At 39.6% G+C, this 17745-nt stretch overlaps 1 protein-coding gene across 1 annotated transcript; it reads left to right on the top strand.

Moving 5' to 3' along the window:
* Positions 1–13946: 13946 nt before the first annotated feature.
* LOC120287060 (UPF0481 protein At3g47200-like) lies at positions 13947–16925 on the top strand. The gene is made up of 3 exons (XM_039299727.1): positions 13947–14228; positions 14276–14551; positions 16251–16925. The coding sequence occupies exons 1-3, from the start codon at positions 13947–13949 to the stop codon at positions 16923–16925; spliced, it is 1233 nt and encodes a 410-aa protein (XP_039155661.1).
* The last annotated feature ends 820 nt before the right edge of the window (positions 16926–17745 follow it).

The raw sequence follows: 17745 nt of genomic DNA on the forward strand, positions 1-17745 counted from the left end.
GCAACTATGGCTGCCTTTAGTCGCCATGCTTGTTGCCTTAAGATATTAATTTCTTGAGATTTTTCATTTTGCAAATCATTTACATATACACTTGCAACTATTTTGAGTGAAACTAATGATAACATGAATTCCTTTGAGCATCGGCTGATTGTAAACAATAGAGAAACAAAGGCCGTTTGACATTAAGCAAGGTAGTACATAAAACGTGAGAATTCAACTCTTTCGTTAGAAAGATATTTTGATAAGGTGTCTGGACAGCAATATTTAATCGTGTCAGCTATTCAATGCACAAGACTGAATTATGTGAAGTGCATTATATCTGGTGATCTATTGCCACACATCTGTATATTTGTAAAAAGTGGAAAAGTTTTGATAAAGATAAAAAAAATGTAATTTGATTTATTTTTCGATATAAATTTGAACTGTTGCAAAAGATTTTATATCCACGAAAGATTCATGGAACAACACAAATGTGTCGTTCACCGATTTGAATTAAAAACCATTTGTTCAATGCTGGGCAGTTATTGTTTTATAAGAAGTACTGGCTTCTCATCAAATTTTTGGGTGAAATTTTGAGGAAGAAATACGCCCTTGAATACGTTTCATAATAATAAAATATTAAATGGTTCAATGTAACGACGAGAGATATAATAATAGTGATCTGCAAAAATAATGTCCTAAATAATTTATACTTGTGTTATTCTACTCTATCGTATAGTACCTCTTTTATGTAAAAATGTAATCGTGTATGGACATACGTATAGAAGTTAAAGGAATGATGTGACTATAGAAGGGAAAAAGGGCGTCCATGGACATAAGTCTTCCGCCACCGATGGCTGTATTGGTCAACCACAAAAAAGAGAGGAGGACATATATTGGTTGAAAAGCATCCGATTGTTCTTTTCCCAGCACATACTTGTTTTTCTTTTCATTTCTTTTGAGATGATTAGGTCTGGACCATTCGTCTCATTCTCAAGTTGGACCTGATATTTGTCTAGAATCTCACCGTTGGACCTATAAATTCACTTGCCCTCCTTCATTGGCTCTTCAAAGCGCAAAAACCAAAAAAACACAGAGGAGAGAGCTAGAGTTCATCGATACTGCCCTTTAGTGCCTTCGCAGTAATTTAGCTACTAGTATGGGAGGCAACAACAGGCAGAAGAAATCTTCATCTTCTTTCTCGCTCATGAGCATGTTCAAGCCTCGGAGGGCGCGCCGGGATGATGCTTGGGAGGGGACTCCGTGAGCTCGAAGAAAACATATCCGAGCGACTACGACAAGGGCAGATATGTTGCGGAGCCCGGCATCGACAAGAAAGCCACGGCCTTCATCGCCAAATTCCATGAGACCCGAGTCATGGAATCCGAACGCCAAGTCATGGAACCCGCTTCCCGAATTGGCTTCTACTGAGAGTTGTATATGTTTGTTCAAAATCTTCTTTAGTCTCTGGACTATTTGTTGTACCTTGTATATGTATGTAGCTTAATACAAGTGCTGTCCTCTAATTGGTAGATTTGTATACAAATCAATCTCTCAAGTGGTGGTTTGTTCATAGCTTTCTTCGACTTGCCTGCATTGTTATTGTTGCCTTGTGATTGCTATCATTGAAACACCCTCGTTTGACATTACTTCTCATTCGTCTAGCAGTAAAATATTCATCTTGGGTTTGTTTTTAGTCATATTTGTCCACCGGTGCGATGAGTGAGAGAGTAATGCACGGACGCAACACACAAGACAGATCTGGGCTCAAGGGTTGCTTGTGTGCGTGTGGTTTTCTTAAAAGTGCAGGAGTATTTTAGTAGAATAGATTACATGGCTGAATCTTCACCATCTTTAATGTGGGTCGCTGATGCATCAACCGTTTGGAGAAAGTAAACTTGAAAAGATAATTCACCCCATAAATATTGAGCAACGTATTCTTTTGCGCCCAAGAGGAGAATGCCACGGATCAGTTTGTCCCAATATATCAATCGTAAACTCATTTTGCAAATCAACCGTCCGTATTCCAGACATTATTTTGAACAAAACTGATGAGAAAATGAACCCCTTTAAGCATCACCTAATTGTAAGTAGAAGAGAAATAAAGGTGATGACAATAAAGCAAGTTGGCACATAAAACACGAGAATTTAACTCTTCTATTGAAGAGACGCTGCTCAGTGTGTATTGAGAGCAATACTTAACCGAGTGCGCTATTCAATGTACAGAACTGAATTGAGCGAAGTGCATTCGTGATTTAATGCCCGAGATACATAGCCTTGGCTTTTGGGAAAAGGGAAGCAGAGACTAATGAGTTTGTCCCTGTCAATCAAAATAATCTTCCCATGTTTGTCAAAATAATCTTTTAGCTAGATTGTTGGGAGTGCACAATAAAAGTTCAATACTTTTACTTGGGGAAATAATTAAGAGGGAACCCAAGTCGAGCCTGTCAAGATATTTAATTGGACACACTTTCTTTCAAAAGTTTTAAACCCTTCATGTGTATTAAGATATATTAACAACTCAAACTCCACGCCAATATTTTTCGATGTGGGATTTTTCTAATACAACTCATATATGTATCCTAACAATCTTCCCCTCACGTGTGAGCTCTAGGATTAGGTTTGCTCCTTTCAGTTTATGTATCTTTTTCCATATAATAATTAAACATTAATATCCACTGGTGGGCAGCTGAGTTGGTTCGGCTTTATACACTTGATCGTAGAAGTCTCACAGTCGAAACTCCGCAGCTGCTAACACGTCTTAAGTGGGGGCTATAGTGGTGGGGTCCGTAAATAGGGGCCCATGGTAGAGTCCTCAATTACCCAAAAAAATAAAATAAAATGAAACATTGATACCCGTTTGAAGTAGGCAACCGATCAATCATCGGCTCTAATATTATTTGTTGGGGGCGCGCAATAGAAGTTGATATCTTTAAGCCAATCAGTTATGGGCCGAGAGGGAATCCAAGTTTGAGCTCGTCAACATATCCAATTGGATCCATTTTCACTAAAAAACTTAAGCAAATGAGTTATGGACTAACTAAGATATATTATCTACTCAACATCACACCAATTTTTTTATGTGGGACTTTTCTAATCCTAACATTAATATTATGCAAAACCTGCCAAACAAAATAGATTAATTTGAGTCTAACTTATTAGGTAGATGAATCTCGACATAGATAAAACATGATTTCTACAACATGAATGATTTTGTCCACCGCTTTCTTCCCGAATGAAATTCCATGAGGAAAGAGAAGAGTTTGCAAATCGATTGGCGAGGGTTGATTTGAAGACTGGTGAAATTCTAGGAGAATAAATGAAAAGACATGGGCTTATTGTTGTATGTCCTATTTAATCCCAGTTACGAAAGAATGGTACTATATTATTGTTGGATGGCTCTAAAGGATCGTACCATATGCTTCTTCCTACCCCCCCTCCAATTTTGACTTTGTTGTCTGATTTTTAACAAAAGTACGAATTTCGGTGATACCCGTCCAACCCATCATCCGTACAACAATTATATGCAATAGCAATCTGAGGTTTGATATTTGATTGCCTCGCTTCTCTCTTTCCACTACTCTAGCTTGATATTTCAAATGAGGAAAACGCCATTATTTTTCACCACTTATTATCATTAGCCATCATTTGCTTTTGCCCGTTGGTCGATTGGAAAAAGGAAAAATTGTGGAAGGCAGCTGCAAATGTTTTGCTAAATCAAGCAAACATCTTGGACATTCTTCCTAGTCCTTGGTCATTCTAATTCACCCAAAGTTCCTCAAGTGGAATAGAATTGTTCGCTCTGTGGGACGTTGTGCTGAGACACGGCAAGAATTATGCCAGACTAAAGTGAGGAGAGAATAGACATGGGGTCTATGTCTGTTTTGCCTTTCCGTAAAGGCGGATGCAAAAATATGCAATGCCCACCATTGGATTTGGGCTCTTGAGTTGTTCTCTATATATTCACCTTCTTTCTCTTGGATACTTCTTCAAGATTCTCTTGGGGATTCAGTCATGTTCCATCTTTTCTAAAACCGATGGTTTTAAATCCTCCAATGCCACATTCCACACTATTTTTGTATTCATTGAATTCGCTTCCCCACTTTGGAATTGATTTTTTTTTTATAACGAAAAAGTTTAGTTTAAACGGGTAAATCTTGATTTTATAAAAGACTTTTGCTATATGGTTTAGATAAATTACTCCACATAAAATGTTTGCTCTTAGTAGCATGGAGAAGTGACTCTATCCGACAAATCTAATCCTTATTCATGGAGCAAGCCAACCCCAGGTTCGATCCTTAATCACTGGACCAAGCCAACCCCGCGATATTTGGGAGGGGTTGCCCTTTTCCCCTCCTTTTCAATCATTTTTTGTCCTCCCATTTGAATATCAGAAAAAGATAAGTTTCCCGTGAGATTCTTAGGGTCAAAATTAGTTCATTCTTTTAGCTTCGCACCTTGGAACCCTTCCTTTAGTTGGAATGCAGCTCAAATTCTCAAATTTGAATGACCAAAATATCTGGCATGATTAAAATAAAATTGCTTTCCACTCTCTCTCTCTTCCCCCATTAATGACCACTATAAAACCTCCTCTTTGATTGATCTTTTATGTTTTAATGTTGCTGCAAAGCTACAATGACAAAAGGCCATATCTAACCTATTTCTGTTAAATACATTAGATGCCTGTTGTCGCTTATATTCATACTATGCCTTTCAATTCAATCATTAGGAGAGGCTACAAGTGAATTCATGCATATTTCAGTAAAAAAAAAAGTCCTAGATGCCCTAATGAGCAGAATAATATGGATTCAAGATTTCGTGTTAAGGTTGTAAAGTTACCTATAAGTGAATTTGAACCAGTGAAAGCTCAATCATCGGAAGCTTTCCCTGCTTTATGGTAAAGAAAGCATCGCGTTAAATGTGCTCGTTTGCCTTTCCGTAAAGGTGAGTGCTAAAAAATGCAATGCCCACCATTGGATTTGGGCTCTTGAGTTGTTCTCTATGTATTCACCTTCTTTCACTTGGATACTTCTTGAGATTCTCTTAGGGTTTCTTTCATTTTCCATCTTTTCTAAAACCGATGGTTTTAAACCCTCCAATGCCACATACACACTTTCTTGTATTCATTCAATTCGCTTCCCCATTTTGAAATTGATTTTTTTATATAATGAAATTTTTTAGTTTAAATAGGTAAATCTGAAATTTATGGAAGACTTTTACGATATGATTTAGATTAATTACTCCACCTGAAATGTTTACTCTTGGTAGCATAGAGAAGTGACTATATGTCACAAGTCCACTCCTCAATCACTAGACCAAACCAACCCCATGACATTTGGGAGGGGTTGCCCTTTTTCCCTCCTTTTCAATCATTATATAAAAAAAAAAATCATTTTATTTTTTTAGAGATTCTTAGGGTTAAAATTGGTTCATTCTTTTAGCTCCCCACCTTGGAACGCTTCTTTTGTTGGAATACGGTTCAAATTCTCATATTTGAAATATTTTCTCCATCACAAAAAATGTAATATATGTTTATTTTAATAAAATTGGACATTTTGTCTCTTATTGCTTGCTCAAATTGGTATTACACAATTATATCTTTAATATATTGCATGATAGCTAATTTGATCCTAAAATTCCATATCTTTAATAGTGATTTTTTTTAATAATTCTTTAAAATAGTCATTTTAAATAGTTTAGACCGAGAAATACTAACATAGAGATCCATGATTACCGGTTTTTCTATGTGACACAAATACCATATGACATGGACACTTTGAAGTAAAACGATGTCATTTGCTTTTAAATATTTTTTTGATTTTCCACTTTTTTTTTTTTTGGCTTTTTCTACTTTTCATCTTCCCCAAAAGCCATACCTGGGCGATGTTGACCTCGCACTCCCCCGAAGAGCTTGATGATGTGGTTGGACACTTTGACAGCGGAGGACGAGGAGGAGTGGACAATGTGGAGGACGACTCGGCGAGGATGGGCCTGATGATGGAGAGAGACAAAAGATGAATGCCTACAGGAAATGAAACATCTTTTTGTTGTTATTTCTTTTATGGTTGATACTCAAAAGACACCTCTTACAGATGGGAGGGCGTCGAATAATTCCTTCCGTAATTTGCAGTACAAGCTGGGCTTACCAAATTAAGGAAACAAACACCCCCTCTTTTTTGTATAACAAGTGCCCTATAGTACCTAGGTAAATGCCAAGAATGGTGCCCCCATGTTGATTGCAGAAAAAAATGTTTATTAACTTGTAATCAAGGTGTTATTGTAATTTTAAATCCAAGAGAAATATATACATGAGATCCATTGATTAACATTCACTCATGTGTTTACAATGGATTTGCCGGTGTAGATTAGGTACACAATGCGGGTTTGAATCTCTGTGCTATCGGATGCAAATGATTCAATAAAGATTTGGACAGAAAAATAATAAATCTAACGCGTCAAGAAAAAGAAAAGAAAAAACAATTTAAGTAACTTGTAAAAAATAAATAAAAAGAAACAATGAAAGGGAGGCTTGAGGGAGTGATACGTGTACTCCCCAAAACCTTTATTTAGGATGTTTTTTAGGGTGGAGAATATCTGTACCGCAAAAGGGTTACACCAACTTTTGTTCTGTAAAGGCTTACTGCTTTTAAGGAATAATTAGAACTCTCGTGGTTTAAAACAAAAAAAATGAAACACCAAATAATTAGAGCCCTCAATTAATTAATGAGTTCACTAACTAAAACGTTCGAGACGAGAATCCTAGTGCTTCTTTTTACCACCTTCTCTACCGATCTTTTCTCCTTTTCTTCCTTTAATTTTCAGCTGCCTAATAATATTGAGGGAAAATAATACTACATAGATCATAACTTTTATATGGTATTATTTAAGTGCCATAACATCGGCATATAATTCTAATGATAGGTTCCCTTGGTATCATTTTCAGAAAAATAAAATTAATTAATTAATTAAATATAACAATCTTTTATGAATTAAATATAATATACAATTATTAATAAATAATTAAATAAATTCGAAATATTAATTAATTTTTAGATTAATTAATTAAGACTAAATCTAGATTACCTAATCTAAACATGTCATTAGCCCCTAATTAACTATTCACTAAATTAATTAAACTACTTAATTAAATCAACTTACTAAGCTAATCTAAACTCTAAACCTTACTTAACTAATCTAAACATCTCTTAAGCATGATTAACCTTGCTAGCGAGGTTTAGAGGATAAACTCAACTGGTGCTTTCCGATGAGGTCCACGACGTGCTTAGCGGCGAGGTGAGCAACAAATGAGCCACGCGACACGAAAAGGCGGGGAAGAGCTTGAAAACAAGCCTTGAAGTCTAGAACCTCTTGCTGTCTTCGGTTTTCGATCTTGCTGGAGAAAGAGTTGCTCGGTGGCGGTTTCTTTGGAAACAACGGAGGAGGACATCAATGATTTCAAGTGGTGGTTCCGGCTGCATGCGGTGGCGAGATGGCCTCGGCGAGCACCCGATGGCCTGGGGATGTTGGACAACTAGGGATGGTGTGGCTGGAGGCAGAAGCGGTGGGCTGGACGCACGGCACAAGGGCGACGGAGGCACGCCAGCGGGCGTTAGGCGGAGCAAGGAGGGAGGAAGGCCGGCTAGTTCTGCTCTAGTTTGCTGACCTTTTCCCCTACTCTACAATGGAGAAAGCCAGAAAATGGGGAAGAAGAAGAAGCTGCTGGAAGTAGGCCCCCTTTGGTGAGCCTTCTAGTTTCAACACTTGTCAAATTCTCATTTTGCTTTGCCCCCACCATGACATCACATGACATCATCCACTCTCTCTCCTCAATCTTCCTCCACAACCTTGCCAATAGGTGCAAAATAGCTCTTCCCCATGGCATACGAATTTTGAGTATTTGTACATCAAATTCTATCAATTTCATTCAAATAAATCCAATTGAGCTCAAGGCGAAGTCCTAAAAATTCACCCAATGTAACCACACTTAAATCCACATTCTTCCATGTCCATGAACCATCTTGGATCCTAAACGCTGACCAAAGCGGGCGGACCAATTTTCTTGAACCAAAACTGACCATCACTTTGATTTTTCTTTGAAAACTCGGTTTGGAGAAAATCCTCTGAAGATAAGTCGACGTTAAATGATTTGTGACACAATAGGACTTCCAATTTTGAAATTCAGTTTCAATTTCATGGTTAATTTCATTTATGGCGCAAATTTAGCGTGTTCTAATCTACCGGGTAGCTTTTAGGAATTTTCGTGCTTTGACTTGTGGTTCATCATTTTCAAGCTACAACGTACATCTTCGATACATTGGCGACTCTCGGTTGTCGTGAAACACTATTGGTGGTCCGATATGAAGACAGACATTGCAAATCGGAAGGACTTCTGCAACCTCTCTTGATCCGAGAATGGAAATGGGAGTACATCATGGTGGATTTCATGATCGGATTACGAGGGATTTAGAGAGCAATGATTTGATTTAGGTAGTGGTCGACAAGCGACAAAGTTGGCCCACTTCATTGCGGTGCGAAAGGTCCTTAGTTTGGATAGACACGCTGAGTTGTACATGCGTTAGATAGTTCGACTACATGGAGTGCCGGTTACAATTACTTGATTGAGACCCGAGGTTTACAATTGCTTTTTGGAAGAGCTTGCAAAGTGTTTTAGGTACGAAGCTGCGGTCTCGGTCGGCATATCATCCTTAGATGAATGGCCGGTCTAAAGAGGACAATTTAGACCCTCGAAGACATACTACGAGCTTGCGTACTGGATTTTAAAGGAAGTTGGGAAGAACATCTTCATCTAGTCGAGTTCGCCTACAATAACAGTTATCAACGGAGCATTTAGATAGCTCCTTTCAAAGCGTTGTATGGTAGGGCGTGCAAGATGCTAAGTGTGTTAGAATGAAATCGGGGAAAAAAAGATCACGGGCCCAAAGTTGTTTCAGCAATCGGTGGATGCGTGTCGCAATGATCGGGGACAGATTAAAGACCACTCCAGGCTACCAAAAAGTTACGTAGATAGCGTCGGAGACTTTGGAATTCCAAGTTGGTGATTATGTTTTTCTGAAGGTGTCACCAATGGGGGTACTTCACACTTTGGTAAGAAAGGAAAATAGAGTCTAAAGTACATAGGTCCATTTGAGATTCTAGGGAGAATTGGGACCCAGTGTATGGTCTTGCGTTAGCTGCCCAAATTGACGCAAGTGCATGGCGTCTTTCACATGTCGATGTTGAGGAAGTATTAGCGACTCGACCCACGTGCTTAATTTGAAGAATTGGACATGGATGATGTTAAGCTGGTTTAGATCATGGATAGAAAAGGGCAAGTTACGCGTACAAAGACCATTGTTGGTCAAAGTGGTGCAGCAACACCACGGCACTAAAGGGAGCAACTTTGGGAGGCGAAGAGTCAATGAGACAATTGTACCCCTGCCTTTTTGCTTAAGTATTGTAATGGTTCAAGTTTCGAGGATGAAATTTTTATAAGAGGGGAAGAGTTGTGACATCTTGAATTTTTCAGTCCGGTCAATTATTTTATCAGGCCTTTCATCAACGTGCCTATAGGGCTATTCTCAAAGCCGATCACTCTCAAGATAACTAGACTATTTGGGAAAGCCAGTAAGGGATTTTAATACAATAGATGTGGGAATTCGACCAGGAATCGGCTACTCGGCGTACTCATCTAGAGATCATTATGACACACTAAAGATTGATTAGAAATTAGAAATAGGTTTGTTCGGTAAGAGGTGTGGTTAAATGTGGTGATTCCACCAATTTGAAAAATTATCGTCGATCAACACTAGTTTGACTTTTCTGTCGTTTTGGTACCACAATGTCCATATTTCAAATCTCTAGATTTTAATGACAGCGAAAGTCGCCAATGTGTCGAAGAGGTTCATTGTGGCTTGAAGAAAATCGATAATGGGTCAATTATACTAAAATCGCGGATTGAAATTAATTGCGAATTTGAATTTGATTTCATAAATTGAAAGTTTTGTCGTGTTACAAGTCATTTAAGGAATGTTGACTTAGTCTCCAAATATTTTCCTGCAAACCAAGATTTTGGCAAGAAAAGTCGTCATAGGGCTATTTTCGGCCAGGAAAATGCAGATATTTGTTTTTTTATCGCGAAATTAGGATGCAAGTGGGATTAATTAGTGAAAAAAAAAACCAATTTGATAGTGAGCTCGATAATTGAACTTTTAGAAGTCGAATTGAATTGATATAAGGAGGAATTGAAGTCCAATTTGAGGGAATTCAAGCAAATTCGTGTGCCCCCTTGGACCCAACTTGTGGACCAATCAAGGCTTCTATAAGAGTATTTGGTGGCTGGAAATCTACTGAGGAAGACAGCAATGTGGGTGGGACACACCAAGGGGACCAAAGAGATAGGAAGTGACCAAGGTGGCCCCTCCAAAGCCCAAAGCGTCCCCCCTCTCCTTCTTCCCCATTTCCGTTGATCCCTCCCCTCTCCCCAGCAACTTGAAGACTCCCAACCGAGCTCACCCACTCCATTGTCGAAGCCGTCCAACCGCCCGAGCCCATGGCGACATCGTCTCAAAGCTCGCCAACCGTGCCAAACCCATACCAACCAGCCGCCGTTTCGCTTCCACCGTGACCCCGGGACACCCTCGGGGCTGCTCGAGCTCGTCCACCGTCGCCAAAGCTGCCTAGCTACCTGCCCCACCACCGTGAAGCCTTGTCGGCGCACCGCAATCTCCTCCGGTCCTTGCTCACTCGGCCAACCACTGGTTCACCTCCTCTCAACCTGTCGTGACCGAGTTAGTGGGTCTCCAAGCGGCTGATTTAGCCCATTTTTATGGCTTTCCCAACCTCGAAAGGCGGTCCCGCTTTAGAGTTTGTCATCCACACCGCGCCCCATCATTTTGATTCGAGGGATCGTCAATCAAGTGAGTTTAACTCACTAATCCTCGCTTTATTAAGTTAATGACGTTTAAGGGTTGATTAGTTTAGACTAAGTATGGATTAGGTGGATAGTTAGAGTAGATTAGTTATTTAATCAATCGTTGTTGCACATTAGGTGGTTAGTTTAGTGCAATTAAAGGTCTAGACAAGCTCTAGTATTTATCCCGAGTGGTTCGAATTTTGGGCTCGTCTTGGCTTTTAATTAGGCTTTCGTGCCTAAGTGTGATTTATTTGCATTTCTTAGTTATTTTCCGTAATTATTTATTTAATTATTTATTTTTCGGAAAACAGGACCAGGATAACCATTGACTGGATTTTATGCTAATTGCAATGGTGTGATTTGTTTATTTAATTTCTTGTTATTTTGTGCAAATTGGGTGTTGTTTGTGATTTTGGGATTTTATTCCAAATTTATTTAATTTTAGTAATTAATCAGAAAATCACCAGGCATCGGTTGACAAAACCAAAAATGAATTTGTGGACTGTTGAAATTAGTGGGATTTTCAAAAGTGAAAATATTGTATTTTAGTTAAGGCCGATCGTGTACCCACACATGATTATTTTATCGGGAATGATAAAAATGGTGAAATGGTTGGATGATCAAGATGGTATCTTTGTATCAACCTACGGGCTCGATACATCAGCTTAGTGTAAGTAGTATACCGGTATACTATATTCGCTTGCGGCCAATATGTTAGCTTAGTGCAAGCAGTATACATGATAGCTTCTGGTGAGCATCACTAGTATACTATATCAGCCTGCAGGCGATATGTCAGCTTAGTGTGAGCAGTATACTATTTATCAGCTTAGTGCGAGCTATACTATCTATTTATCAGTTTAGTGTGAGCAATCTTGATTGTGATCAGACTTTATAGATAGTATTGACTGAGATGACCGGGGAATGGTCTTGTTGACATGGAATCAACTGAGTTGATTGCCCGACGATTCGATCTGATTTGAATGAATTAGATTGTTGTGATGATTCATTGAATTATATTAACTTATAGGAAGGAACTAAGGCCAAGGTAAGTCCTCTGACTCGCGTTTGTGCTTAGGCAGCCCTTATGGCGTATTTTCTTCCTAGTCGAGTCTTAAGGGTGAACTCGCTGAGATGTCGTCTTACCCCATTATGGGATAACATTTCAAGTCCCTAGATGGTAGCTCCCCCAGAGCGTTTTGGTTAGCCTAAAAAGGTGACAAAGCAGAAGAATTTTATCACACTACATGGGCACCCCAGGGGATGAATTTATGAGTTGGTGAAAACCATGGTCTGGGTTGATGAGGCCTCGCCTCATAAGGTATCCCATCAATGAGATCATGGTATCGTCGTTTAAGATGGGGAGAGAGAGATGTCCCATACCTAAGTCCGGGGTCCCCATGTATGTGCTGGAAGTTGCCTTTGGGAAAGGCATAGTAGATCCTGCCGGAGGTTCAGTAGTGGATGTGGAGCTGAACATGATAGACCCTGAGTCCCTAGTGTACTCAGCTGAAGGCTCCAATGAGGATGAAGAGGAGGAGGAAGACTAGTAGTTGTTTGAGAACCCCTCGCCCCCCCTGGGGTTTTGTAGACCTGACTTCTTCATCTTGGCTTGTACTATATATATGACTTGTTTGTATGTATATATAAGAGTGTTGTCAGTTTTCAAAATTATGGCCCTACTTTCCTATCCCATCTTGCTGTTATTTGGGGATTATTTATTTGCTTTCACATGTGCATTAAAATGAATGGGTTGGCGATGCGTCCTAGGACGTTGCTTTTAATCGACTGCAGAGGGATGGGCACATGTTCAGAGGATCAGGGCATGACAAGAAGAGCTACCAATTTTGTGACATTGTCAGATTAAAGATAATTCTAATGTTTTGTAGTTAAAATAGGAAAATAGAAGGAGAAAGCAAACATATGACGTTCTTCTCAGGATGCATCTAGCAGAAGCCCTGGAGATAAATTGGGACAGCCAAAAGCCCATATGAACTAAATTTTGTCGATGGTGAGGTGGACAGTTATTTATAATACATGATTAAGCATGTAAATTATCTCATTTTAATGTAATATTGACCTTAGTGAAAAATTGACTTAATAATCGAAGGTTATCACGAGGATTCTTTCTTCTATGAGCAAAAGTAGGAACAGCCTTTAAGTTTCTGGAAGAGAAACCGGGGGCACTTTCTCTGTGAGCAAGAAATGAATTTTCTACAGAACATTTGGTTAATTTGGGACTAAAAAGTGAAAATGTTGCACAGACAAATGGGACCCGAAATGGGGTCATCAATATTATTAGTTAGAGCTTATGGCCTAAGATGCATGTGCTGGACTTTATCTCGAAAGATGAATTAAAGAGTTGCGTGATATGAGGAGTGAGTATGAGGTATAAAGCCTATGTTAGCATGCAAAAACTGATATGGATCCAAGTATCTCGATTGGAGCTCATAAACAGCTATAAATAGAGAAATTGTTTAATTGGTTCTACACTTATTATACGAATGTTAATTTGTATCATAAACTTTTCAATTTTGTCAATTGAGTTTTAAACTTTTGTGCGGAAATCCAATATAGTCATGTAGGACAGCTAGCAATGACCAGGTAAAAGAGACCTTGAATGGTGTCATCAATACTTGAAATTACGACTTAAGGCTTAACATGCATGTCATGTAATTTATCTCGAAAGAGTGAATATAAGGAATGCCGGATATAAAAAGTTACGGAACATAAGAATTCGGGCATTTTCAACAAGAGTATGAAGTCAAATAATGCCAAGTCCATGTTTAAAATTTACATCACATGTACTCAATTCATACGACCACTTTTAATTCAGGTAGACGCTTGTGAGATTTCAATGAATTCAAAGGCTTATAAATAACAGGGAGTCGTTCCCTACGGCTTCATGGAACATGCTTAAACAAGATTCTCTCTTTAACTTTTGCACAAAAAGTGACGACATACGTGGCTGGTCTGGCAATACCTCTTCAATCTTAAAACGAACAAAAGACACTTCACAACAGAAATTTGTGGAACCTGTGAAACTTGCAGAACCATCATGAGTCCTTCAACGCCTACGACGGACCTGAACAAGACCAACTGGATCGTTGAAGTCACTGAAGACGTCGAGCACATGCGCTCTAACTTCGACGATGAGCGGCACTGGAAGAAGCACTCAATATACAGGGTTCCCGATTGCGTGGCTAAGCTCAACCGCGAGGCCTACAGGCCAGAGGCTGTCTCCTTTGGTCCCTACCACCATGGCGAGGACCACCTCCTTCCCATGGAGAACCACAAGCACCGCGCGCTCCTCCACTTCCTTAGGCGGTCCGGAAAGCCCGTCAGCGCTTCCTTAAGTCCCTGAGTGACGTGGCACAGGAGCTCCAGGATAGTTACCACTTGCTGGACCCGTGGTGGAAGGAGGGTGATGGTGAAGGCGCGGGCCCTTTCCTGAAGTTGATGATCACCGATGGCTGCTTCATGCTTGAGATCCTAAGGACCAAGATACGGCTTCGGGGGAATACGCATCCAACGACCCCATTTTCGGTAACCTCGGGGTTATACATTAGACCATACATTATGCGAGACATGTTGATGCTAGAGAATCAGCTGCCGATGCTTGTGCTGGATCGGCTGGTTGCGGTCGAGAGTGACGGCATGCAGGTTAGTTTCCTAGATTTTGCTCCGTGGTAAGAGAAGTTATTACAAGCAAGCAAGCTGCCTACTATGGTCCTGTTTGGTAACACTTTTGGGAATAACTAATTGTATTCTTTTCTCTCCCGGAACAAAAAAAAAAAAAGAACAGAAATCCGTTTAGTAAATTTTTGTTCCCAAAAACAATAATCCTTTTTTTTTTTTTGTTCCTGAGAATAGATTTTGAACATAATCAAGATGTAGAATTTAGCTTCTTGTTTCTGGGAACAATTTCAAGAATTAAGCCCGACTTTTTCTTTTCCCCTTTTCTTTTCTTTTTTTCTACTTCTCTCTTCTTCTTCCTCCAAGTCGATCATCGGCCATTGCTGGCCACCGCCACCGCCGCCGCCACCGACAGTGGCTGGCGATTGGCTAGGCAAGGTCTGACAAGCTCGTCGGAGGCTTGCCTATCCTGACAAGGCTCAACCTCACCCAGGTGACGCAAGGTCGGCCTCGCCCTAGCCTGGCCAAGCCAGGCCTTACATTGGCCAATGAGGCCAAGCCTCACACGGTGGCTGGCGAGGCTTGTCTCGCTAAATCTGGATGAGAAGAGCCTCACCTGGCCACTAGTAAGACTTCAACGAACTTGTTGGACCTCACCCTACTAGTTGCCGGTCGCTAGCCATGGCGGCCGGCGATCAGCCACAAAAAGGAGAAAGAAGAAGAGAAAGGAAAAAGAAAATATAAAAAAGAAAAGAAAAACAAAGAAAATATAATAGAAGTATTTAAAAATTAAAAAGAAACAAAATAATTTAATAGTCCTACCAAACACATTTCTATTATGGGAATATAAATTTTGGATAATTGCCAAACGTCTTCAAATGCGCAGAAACTCATCTAGGGAGCAGAATCGAAAAAAATTTTTTGATACAAAAATTATTCCTGGGAATAGAATGGTTACCAAACATGTCCTATGTTGACCTAACAGTACATTTGGTGATTTTCGATCAACCCCACGTGAGATACATCAAATCATGCTCCAAACTCGTTGGATGCACATTTCTAGATCAACTAACAATCCATTAAATCTATCACCGCTAGAAGAAACTTCTCAGTTTTCCTTTCCTGCAAGTACTATAGACATGACAATGGTGTAATATTCTGTTACAAAAGCAAGCAATCGTACACAATAATAAGCAAAAAAATTAAATCAGATATCGAATTCACTTGATTTGATCAGCGTAACCTACTTCACGGAAAAAAAATATAGAATTCCACTATAAGTTGAAGGGATATAATGAAGATTACAATCACACTTATGTTATTCCAGTACTCTCGGTGTTTTTAAACCTCCAATTATACTCTCATATGAGTGTTTAACCCTCACGATTTCTCGTAAAACAATATCTCAATCTCACAAAAGAATTTTTAAGTCTTACCATGAGATTTATTAGCTTCAAAACACTTGAAATTTCTTTAGGATGTAATTTTTGAGCTTGCAGCATAATTGGATGTTAAGGCCAAAAGCTCGCTTTCTGATCGGCAAAACCAACAACCACTCTTAAATAAATACTCTTTATATCCAAAAAGGAAACCCTTTAGGAAAGATCGAAACTAGAAAACTTACTTGAGTCGGATTTCTGTTATGGGTTCAAATAAGAGACATATTTTCAATATATTCAATTCACTGACTTTACTCCACAACACAGGATCACGAATTCGTAAACAGGCTCATCCTCGAGTTTTTCTTCTCCCTTGCACGCCCAATGAGAAGATGGGCAAATGCCTGCACGTCTTGGACGTCTACAGGAAGAGACTCCTGCTCCCTGGGAACCCGGACGAGGTGGGGCCTGAGGATGGGGAGAGAACAATCCAGTCAGCGACCGAGCTAGAGGAGGCCGGGATCCGGTTGGAGAAGAGCAGGACTGACAGCTTCAAGGACATCTCCTTTGCTGGCGGGGTCCTGAGGCTCCCTCCTATCATGGTGAACGACACCACCGAGTCCAAGTTCCTCAACCTCATGACATTCGAGCGCTTTCATGACGGGGCCGGGAACGAGGTCACGGCCTACATGTACTTCATGGATGACATCATTGACACCGAGCGGGATGTCACATTGCTCAACGCCCGTGGCATCATCCAAAATGATTTTGGGAGCGACAAGGCGGTCGCTGAGCTATTCAACTCCTTGAACAAGGACATGGCGTTAGATGAAAACAACAGCCTCGAGGCCTTGCGAAATAAGGTCAGTAAGTACTGCAAAAAGCCCTGGAACAAGTGGAGGGCTAATCTCATCAAGACCTACTTCAGGAGTCCTTGGTCTATATTGTCTCTCCTTTGCGCCATCTTCCTCTTCACCCTCACCATAATTCAGACCATATATACCGTTTCTCCTGCTGGCTGATGCATGAAAATTAGTTCTTCGTTGTCGATTGTTGTTGTGAATGATATTCGTCCAGTTTCCAGTCATGTCCATTCCCCTATTTAAATTCGAATGACGTACATTTGGCTGTTTATTTATCATATCAAATGATGATGTGAGAATATGTAAATATTAAACCATAATATCTCTTTATGGTTTTCTTGTTTTAGTCTTCTTCATGCTTATCCAATTTGGATTGGTAGTGTGAAGGATGATCAAGTTTTGGGCAAATGAAATCTTCCATTTCAACATTTTCTTCTTGATTAAAAATGTTAAGAAGTTGCAGCGAATTCAAGTGAAAAACAAATATGACCTTCAAAGTCATCTGCCTTGCCCATTAGTTTCAAAATTCAAAGTTATCTATATGCTTCCCGATCGCTGACGACAGAGAATAAATATAACTTTTTTATGCCTGAGAAAGAACCATTTTGAAACTTCCAACATCCTTCTTGAAATAAAAAGAATATAAGAGATTGTAGACTCCTGTTATAAAATCCTATTTTCAAATAAACTGACAACGAACTGCTTATTATGTATAGAAAAAAAGCCCACAAACTCGGGAGAAAACTGCAGTTATCTGACCTTAACGAACAAAACTCATATTTTATATGAATTGCAATGAACCACAATTTAGAAGATGAGGTTAGTCGCTTCAGTAAATATTCAGTGATCGCAAGTCTCCTGCCAGATTAGGAGTATGATATCAACCTTGCTATCATCTTCCAATTTCGATTAAGCTCAGCTGCCACTAGAAGAGCTACCAATTTTGCAACATTGTCATATTAAAGATAATTCTAATGTT

This window comes from Eucalyptus grandis, chromosome 8, assembly GCF_016545825.1.
Source record: "Eucalyptus grandis isolate ANBG69807.140 chromosome 8, ASM1654582v1, whole genome shotgun sequence".
Taxonomy (NCBI): Eukaryota; Viridiplantae; Streptophyta; class Magnoliopsida; order Myrtales; family Myrtaceae; genus Eucalyptus; species Eucalyptus grandis.